General features: G+C 25.3%; 1 protein-coding gene across 1 annotated transcript; it reads left to right on the plus strand.

Annotated features, from left to right (window-relative positions):
- The first annotated feature begins 8,838 nt into the window (after positions 1 to 8,838).
- Positions 8,839 to 9,504, plus strand: LOC135923687 (MIP18 family protein galla-2-like). The gene is made up of 4 exons (XM_065458576.1): positions 8,839 to 8,978; positions 9,024 to 9,103; positions 9,145 to 9,270; positions 9,313 to 9,504. The coding sequence occupies exons 1-4, from the start codon at positions 8,867 to 8,869 to the stop codon at positions 9,451 to 9,453; spliced, it is 459 nt and encodes a 152-aa protein (XP_065314648.1). The 5' UTR covers positions 8,839 to 8,866; the 3' UTR covers positions 9,454 to 9,504.
- Positions 9,505 to 10,209: the final 705 nt, after the last annotated feature.

The raw sequence follows: 10,209 nt of genomic DNA on the forward strand, positions 1-10,209 counted from the left end.
CTTAACGAAATTGCAAAGAAACTTATTATAATCACTGCTGTTATAGTATATAATTTTGAGTAACTATCGGTTGCGATGCAACTTTTATAAAAATCTGGATAATTTGTTATAGCTATTGTACATTCTTATATTTTATTTTAAAATCTTAAGAAATAAATATAATTTAAATCATTTTAATTATCTTTATTTATAATTTAGAATTCATCAATGTGATTGGTTGAACCTTCGCTTTTTTAAAAAATACATTACAGTATAAATGAAAGAGATGCCAGAAAAATAATTTAATGATATACCCCCTTTTGAAAAGTTTAACTATTTAAAAATTAGATTGCAAATCTTATATTGCTGATAATACTCAGCAAGAGAATAATTTATAAATTTCCCTAAGAATAGGGGTGTTAAGTGTATAACCCCCGCAAAAATGGAAAAGAAGGCCCCTATAGATAGAACATAGTGAAAATAAGCTTTATTACCTTTTTTTTAAAATAAATAATATAGATATTATATTTTTATATAGCTTATACCTTTTATTGTAAATTGTAAACGTTAAGAAAAAAAATTTCCTATAAGAAATCATTTTATCAATATGTATTAGATATATATTTTTTTTTAATACAAATTAAATATTGCCTAAATTATAAATGATATATTACATTAATTATTAGTAATACACATCATAATCAGGGTTGCCAGGTCAAAATTTTCATAATGCGGGAGAAATTTGGTATTTTGCGGGATAAATATAAAAATTGCGGTAGAAATAAAAAAATTGCTAAGAAAGGCCCGCAAAATCTCGGCCGTGCCGGGATTTTGAATTGATTTAATTATCCGCCTATTATTTTTTATAATTAGTTTATGTAAATACAAATTCGGTAACTATTTTTCAAAATAAAATAACATCTTGATTTATTAAAATATATTAATTTATAAAAAAGAATGTAAACAAGATAAAATTTTATAAAAAAAACTAACGATTTTAATTTTACAATGTAAAAAATATATTATATGCGAATGTCCCGCAAAACATCTGCAATTGGAAATCTAACTTGTGTGTGTATAAAATTATAGGGATAGGCGCTTAATTATCACGTATCACGTTTAAATATATAATAAGGTAATATTGTACTCATTTCAATGATAATTATTTTATTTATTATTGTTCAATTACATTATTATAATCAGTGCAGGAGAGTGTATCTACATCCATTGCAAAACAAAAATATTCTCCAAAAATAAGAAATAATACAGATGCAACTACGGTTGCAGCAATTGTAATCACTTATCTTGTAGTACAACATTCACAGACCTACTTATCATTACAATGTAGGTAGAAATCTTTCCCCATAATATTTAACGACTCCGAGATAAATGAAAACTTTACTTGTATGTAGAACAAAAATGAGCAAGGATATCATCAATGTTTTAGAACCTGAATTCAGGAGGTCAATTCTTGACGATTTCAAAGATGGGCATACATATGCAATTCTAACAGATGCATCTAATAAGGGAAATATTAAAATATTTCTTTTGATCCTTCGCTATTTCAACAAAATTAAGGACGTTACAAAAAAAACTATTAAATTTTTCCCCCTCAAATAGTGAAAAATCCAAAGACATAGCTAACCATATAATGGTAAATATAGCAGATTCGGGATTATCAATAAATTACATGTCAACTTTCTGATCTGATAATGCTTCAGTGAATTTGGAAAAAACCAGAGTGTATTTACAGAATTGAGTCAGCACAATGTTGGTCGATATGTTCCTAATACCCGCCATCTATAGAATCTAAATTTTATAAACCTTTAAATATTTCTTAAATAAAGATTATAAAAGCTGTCCTAACATTTAAAAAAAAAATTTCAGTAATGAATGGCAGAGGTATATTTAGGAATGATTTCACATGTAGGAAATCTACTACATACTGTTAATGTGCAGTTGCAATCAGAAGAATCTTAACAAAGATTCACAAAATTATGCTGCAGATATGTTAATCTTTACAGTTAAAAATTGACAATAAATTTTATGGCGCCATTGCTAAAACTTAATTAAAATGTTCAAATATTTTAAAAATACCGATAGACATTGATGTCTTGTTTGAGGATATTGTAATGCTCTCTATTTTAGATTTACAATGTAAAAAATATATTTATTTTATGCGAATGTATAAATAAAAAAATATGGAAAATTAAATATAATGTTAATTATATATTATTTAAGATTTAAATAATGGAAATAAAATTCCTGGTATGACATATTAAAAATTTGTTTAACCATTAGCTCGGCCTCTAATGTTGTTAAAGCAATCCTTTTTACAGGCAGTCCTCATCAGACTAAAAATGCGCTCGGATGAGCCTTTAGAATGAGGTAAAGAAGACATACTCTTGATTTTTTTCCAAGCATGGGGATTTATTGTTATTACGAAAAAATTCTACCCGTTTCTCCTCTGCTTTTAGACAATCTAACTTTAAGTATTCTGGCGAATCATAAAAAATAGAGAGAATTACAACTCCTCAAACAAGACATCATTGTCTTTTGGTATTTTTAATATATTTATTAAATTACATAAATCATCAATTGACGGTTTCTGTTCCAAGGTCATAATATTTATACATTTGTAAATAGAGTTATTAAAATCAAATTTTGATCGTAAATATTCTAAGATTGTCTTAATAAAAATATCTGCTTCATTTAAAAATGTATTAATTAGAGTATTATTTGAACATTTAATATTTTTAGCAATAGCTTCATAAAATTTATTATAAATTTTTAACTGTAGAGATGAACAGAGCTGTAGCATGATTTTGTGAATCTTTATTAATAAAGAATATTCTAATTGCAACTGAATATTAACTTCATGAAATAGATTTCCTACATGTGAAACTAATCTCAATGCTTCTGCCATTTCATAGTTGAAAAAAATTTTCAAAATTTTAGGACAGCTTTTAAAATCTTTATTTAAAAAATATTTTTTTAAGGGTTTGTAAAATTTTAAAATTCTATCGATGGCAGGTATTAACGATAAGCACCTGATAGGTACATATTGCAACAACTCACACCATTCCAAGTCAGACCACTCCACCAACTCATTTAATTCATTAACTCTTTTAGTTGATGAATTAAATTTGTTAAAACATCTCATCATAATTATTTCGACATCCACAGATAGTACATTCATTGCTTTCTTGCAAGAATCATGTAGTATATGGCATATACAGTCAATTGGTATTAATTCATTATTGTGCTGCCTCATTTCGGTAAATACACTTTGGTTTTTGCCAAATTATACAGAGGCATTATCAGCGCAGAAAGCTGACATGCAATTCAGTGATAACCCTGAATCAGCTATATTTACATTATGTGGTTAGCTACATCGTTGGATTTTTCACTATCCGAGGAAAAAAATTTAACAGTTTTATTAAAATGTTCTTATTCTTGTTGAAATAGCGAAAGATCAAGGGAAATGTTTTAATATTTCCCTTATTAGATGCATCTATCAGAATTGCATATGGATGCCCATCTTTCAAATCATCTAGAATTGACTTCTAGGATTCAGGTACTAAAACACTTGTGATAGCCTTGCTCATTTTTGTTCTACCACAAGTAAGGTTTGCACTTATATTGGAGTCGTTAAAATCATGGGACAGGCTAAAAATTCGCTCGGATGAAGCTTTAGAATGAAGTAAGGAGAAGACATACTCGCATATTTTTTCCAAGCATAGAGATTTATCGTTATTACGAAAAAATTCTACCCATTTCTCCTCTGCCTTTAGACCATCTAACTTTAAGTATTTTGGCGAATCATAAAAAATAGAGAGAATTACAATCTCCTCAAACAAGAAATCAATGTCTTTCGGTATTTTTAATGTATTTATTAAATTATAAAAACCATCAATTGATGGTTTCTGTTCCAAGGTCATAATGTTTATACATTTGTAAATACAGGCGCGTACGCAGGAATTTGGTCTGGGTGGGGATAATAAATTTTTTTAAGAAATTTTATTGTTTTTTAAAAATATCAAGCATAAATTTATTAGGACAAATAACTATTCATAATACACAATTTTAAATTAATGTAAATTATAAAAAAATTATACGTAAAGAATCACTTAAATGACCCTAGAAATTTGAATTTTTTGAGCCTTTACACAAAAGGTTTCTTAGGAATAATTGTATTTTGTATGTTATATATTTACAATGTAAATCCAATCTTCGTTGGGATTGAGCTAATTTTTCAATTATCTCATCCTTACTTGTCGTCAAATGCCTTTGAATATTCAAAAGATCCAAACCTTTCAATCTACTTTCACATGTTGTACTTCTTGGTATGTTTTTCAGATACCTGCAGGCCCGGCCCCTGGGCCGGACAATATTTTAATTTTTTTAAATAAACCCGGGCCAGGCCCGAATTTTTTTTAAAAAACACCCGGGCCGGACCTGAATTTTTTTAAAAAAACACCCAAGCCGGGCATGAATTATTTTAAAAAAACATCCAGGCCGGGCCTGAAAATTTTATTTAAAAAAAAGACGAACTTGGCCTAAAAAATTTAAAAAAAAAAGCCGGGCCGGGCCTGAAAAAATCTTTAAAAAAAATCCGGGCCGTGCCCTGCAAATGGTACTTCTGCAGGCCTCTGTTATTCTTCTTAAAAAAGAGAGTGTTCTCTCATTAGTTTACTAATGGGAAGAGTTTATAAACCCTTTTAATACATTGGGAATTTAATCTAAAATGTGTTTGTAATAATGCAGAGCATCCATAGCATTTTTTGGGACTATATCAACTATAGTTAATCTTATAAATATAGATATTCAGCTAGTAAGTCATCATAAGATACTTTAACATCTTCATAATAAAAATCTAACAAATATTTTTTTTCTATCACCATCTGAAAAAGGTTGAGAAGGCTTTTGTGGAAGTAATATTTGCAGATGTAAGTGCTGCATGATATATTAAAAATTCATTTACAGTGGCGTAGCTACGGGGGTGGTTTTCGGGTTTGGACCCCTCCCAGAGCAAAATTTCTTTTTTAGATTATACGTTCAAAAGACTTAAAAGTGATTTTATATGAATTATATTTTTCTGGTTTTGATGTTTGTGGAAGGATATTATATTACTATTGAAATTATTCTGGATAGTATTATTATAAAGTCATTGTGAATAATCTACTAAATTATAATAACATATTATTGATAAAAAATATATTTATTATATATTATCGAAAATATGGTTATGATTTGTATGATAAACCCGGCCGAAAGCCGGGCAAAAGGGCCGAAGGCCCTTTAAAGGGGGTCTGGGGGGGGGGCAAAGCCCCCAGCTTTTATATGTATGGACCCCCTCTAAGGAAAATTTCTAGCTACGCCACTGAATATAATCAACAAGTAATTTTTTTTCATTTGATATTTTATAACGTGTATAATAAAAAATATTTTTATCAAATTTAATGGAATTTTTTTAATTTATATTTTTTTTATAAAAAATAAGATGTATAAAGAAGGGGGGGGGGACAAGGGGAAATTCCACCCAACCCCCCTTCAGAAATTTATTACTTTTTGTAAATATCACTTTAAGCTAATAAAAAATATCCCCCTTAGTCCTCCGCCCACTTCCTACCCCAAAAAATGTATGCATATATCATAAACAATAATTTGAAACAAAGAATGTAAAAGTTGATATTTTTTTATAAAACTATTCATCATAATATATCAATGACATTAATACTATAGACTGCCGATCGAAATGCCAAAATCAAATTTGAAGTGGTAAAAATTGAATTGTGTAGCAGCCATTTTGTGTTTGGAGCTTATACGTAAGAAACATATGATAATTTCATAAATTTCAGGTTTATTTTTATTATATATTATATTTATAATCTTATTATTTTTTTACTAGATGAATAAAAAACATTTTTAGAGCATTTATGGTTATATTGTTTTGATTATTGCCTAATGTAATCAAAAATTAAAATTAGATCTTACTCAAAAATTTAATAGAACTGTACTTTTTCAATGGCATAAATCAAGTATTAAAAAAATATGTTATTTAACTTTTATAGGTCGAGGAAAAATTATGGTGATTATTTGCAAGAAAAAACTTTACTTTATACCATATACTTTTAGTTATAATAATACATTTATTTTATTAGAAGAAAATATAACTATATATATTATTTGTTTTTATTATTGTAAAAATTTATAAGATTATTTTATTTTTCACAATATACATATACATTATTGATTTTTGTACTTTAGTGAATTAATTTTAAATAAATATATTTAGAAATGGATAGTTATAATTATTAGGGAATAACCAATGATATATCATTGGGAATAACATAATTCAAAGCAAAAATAAAATATAAAAAGACTTATAAATTATAAAATATAACCTCTTTTTATTTGCTAAAAAAATAAATACAAAAGAAATTATATCAAATTTTTTTTATATAATTCAAAATATTTATTAATAAAATCATATATGTATATTCAATTTTGTTTTTGGAGTAATTTCTAAAATTCCAAATCACATGTTAAATATTTTCATAGCAAATCTGACATAATAATTTTTACAAGAAAAAATAGGTTATTAATATAAGCTGCATCTTTAGATTTAATTCTGAATTTTTAATTTGAGATATCATACTTATGAAAGGATATTTTGTATCCTGAACAATATTTTTGGTTACAGCCATATGCACTACGATATATTATCATTTTCTTAAAATATAAAAAATATATTTTATAATAAATTTCAAATCATAATATATCTTTCCTCACTTTTATTTTTGTTATTGAATATATAAATATTAAATATTAAATTAATTCTTATAAAAAATATTCATTCTAACTTGATAAGATATATATTTGAAAATCTTAAAGATATTCATGAGGTATTGAAGAAAACAATAAATCCTTACTTCACTAGAAATGACAAAATTTTAAACTATATTCATATTACTATACAGATTTTATTTTATATTAATTAGTCTATATAAAATATTAAAGATATTCATTAAATAATAAACTGCAAATGTTTATAAAATGTTTTTTATTCATCTAGTAAAAAAAAATGATTTTAAATATAATATATAATAAAAATAAACCTGAAATTTATGAAATTATCATATGTTTCTTACATATAAGATCCAAACACAAAATGGCCGCTACTCAATTCAATTTCACTTCATATACATTAATCGGCAGTCTATAGTATTAATGTCATTGTAATATATACATTTTTGAAAAAAACACATTTATATATAAAAAAAGTGAACCAAAAATACTTTTTAAGAAATGGAATCTAAACCAAAGATAAGTCTTAAGACAAAAGTGAAATGCATTATAATTATTTATAATAGATCCATAAAATTACTAATAATATAATATATCAAATATAATTTTTTATAAAGTGAAATTTTAATTTATTTACCTTAATAAAAGTAAAATATAATTATAAAACTATTGATAAAATTAAATCATAAATTAAATAAAAAAATTAAAGCACAATACAAACAGTGGAATATTATATGTCCTAGATTTACAGTATATCTAATTTTATCAATTATCATATGACAATCAAGTATTTTTTACCAATATAGCGAATTATATATTTTACGGAAAATAAAACTATAAAATATTGATAATGAATGACATCAAAAAATATCTTTTAAAGACATTGTGGGATGAATAATTTGAAGATTAATTTTTATTATTATTTTTATTTAAAATATATTTATGGCGTTAAATAATTGAATGCAAATTTTTGCTATATTTATTATCAAGAGCATTGATTAGTAATTTGTTAAAATATTAACTATAATATATTCTTTGACTGACAAATATGTCTGTAAAAGTGGAATTTTACTAACTATTTTGTAACTAATTCTATATAATAGAGGAATATCAACTATATGTCTACTTACTTATAAATAAATTTCTTATACTTGTTTGGAATAAATTATTACCATGCTTTTATATTAATGTATATACAAGTAATTTATTATATTTTATTTAAACTAATAAAATTATATTTCATATTTGTTCCAGGCTTTTTTATTTTATTAAAATAAACCTCCTATCTTGTAAAATTATTTTATGACTATAAATAGACTAAGGTAACCCTGTCGAAGGCCGTGCAAAAGCGATCCGAAAGCCAGCCCAAAATGGGGTCTGGGGGCGAAGCCCCCAGTAATTTATTAATTCCCCCCGCCTTTGGAAAATCCTGGCTACGCCTATGTAAACTGGAAATTTGATACATATAGTAACACAATGTAATTATTCATTTTAATTTAATAAAATAGTTTTCTTATTCTCAGCTAGCCATCATGTGCTTTCAACAGTCTCTTTCTTGTTAATTTTCATTATTGAGATAAGTAATATCAGGATTTATAAATAAAGCTATAAAATCAGCTAAAATAACTTTCAATTTAATTTATGCATTACATTAAAGCCTTTTAAAAATTGCTATATAGATGGATTTATTACTTTCAATAAATGGAATATTATATAGGAAGAAGAAATAGGAAGATAGAATAATCTTATATTGGTTATAATTAATTGTATAATATTATTTTGTTTATTTGGTCTGATAAATCCCCAAATGGGTTTTTTTTAAACCATTCAAATGGTTCGTATTTGCTCTTTATAAATGCATAAAAAAATTTAAGTTTAAGTATGTATATAATATACCATTCATAAAGTACAATGATTTTACAGATCAAAGGGGAATTTAAAAAGTATTTGAAAATTAGAATTGAAAATATAATAAGTAACATTAATATTATAAATTCATCTGTCAATGTCATGTGATCTAACAGATCATACAGCCTTTGACATGTCAATCACCTGTTGGGTTTTTATCAGTTGATAGATGTTGGAAAATGTAAATCCGGCTATATATAATATTAAGAGGGAACGTCTCATAAATAAAGAAGAATTGAATGAAAATATTAGAGATGAATTTGATTCTCGTGAAATATTTGGTTAATAATTTTAAACAATTATAAGTATATATATATATATTTTAGACTTATTAAGAGTAATTAATGACCCTGAACACCCTTTAACTCTTGAACATCTTAATGTTATTGAAGAAAAAAATATTCATGTAATCATTTAGATTGTGTTTTATTTTTAATCTTTATAAAGGTTGAAGATTCAAACAATTTAATATCTATAAATTTTACTCCTACAATTCCTCATTGTAGTATGGCTACCTTAATTGGTCTGTCTATTAGAGTTAAATTGTTAAGAACATTACCTTCACGGTTTAAAGTAGATTTGTATTATTTAATAGATTATTAGACTGTTAATTAGGTTGATATTGCCATAACTCCAAGCACTCACATATCTGAGGCTGCTATAAATAAACAATTAGCAGACAAAGAAAGAGTTTCTGCTGCTTTAGAAAATCCTCATTTGTTAGAAGTTGTAAACCAATGCCTATGTGAAACCTGATATTCAATTATAAATATATTACATCAATTAAAATAAATAATTTATTCAAAATATATTTTATCCTTAATTTTATATGTTATTTATTTATTCTCAATATGTTAAAAATTAAAATAGTGTACTAAATTATATATTATAATTGTGAAAAAAATGTATTATAATACCTATTATTTTTGGGTGGATATTATAATATTCATGCAAACTTAAAATGTGCTAGATTATATACTACTTTGCATTGAAATTGGAATTTTGGTGGAGTTTATAGATGTAAACCTAATGTTTTTTTTTTAAAAATATTTAGCACATTAATAGCATCTTTCCTTAAAAAAATTCTAGTATCAATGTTAATATTTTAGAAAGTGCTTTATGGCTTCCAATGTCAAATTCTTAAAAATTTTATGGAGGATTTCTTTTGGGGGAATGTTGAAATACTTTCTAAATATTTACCAAATTCACAAAAAATGACTACTGTTTTTAATCTAGAATGATTTGAATTTAGCTCATATGAATAATATATACTAAATAGGATTAAAAACAAAAAAATTCGTTTGATATCCAAGTTTAATCTGTAATTTTAAGCCAAAATCTTCAACAAATTAAAGATTTAAAAAAAAGGATCAAGATTTATAAAAAAAACATTTGTCAATACATATAATTTTACAATGCACTACCTCAACTCATTGATATATGATCACCCTTGATTTATAGCATACATTGATTTTCAAATTCAAAAATAATCATGGACACACAATTTTATTT

The sequence above is a fragment of the Gordionus sp. m RMFG-2023 genome, chromosome 2 (assembly GCF_954871325.1).
Source record: "Gordionus sp. m RMFG-2023 chromosome 2, tfGorSpeb1-WG-v2, whole genome shotgun sequence".
Taxonomy (NCBI): Eukaryota; Metazoa; Nematomorpha; class Gordioida; order Chordodea; family Parachordodidae; genus Gordionus; species Gordionus sp. m RMFG-2023.

Bases quoted from the DNA above. Each gene is read 5' to 3' on its own strand.
- LOC135923687 (XM_065458576.1), top strand. From the start codon at position 8,867: ATGTTGGAAAATGTAAATCCGGCTATATATAATATTAAGAGGGAACGT. The intron at 8,979-9,023 runs GTTAATAATTTT...TATATATTTTAG, and splicing joins TGATTCTCGTGAAATATTTG to ACTTATTAAGAGTAATTAAT. The intron at 9,271-9,312 runs GTAGATTTGTAT...ACTGTTAATTAG, and splicing joins CATTACCTTCACGGTTTAAA to GTTGATATTGCCATAACTCC.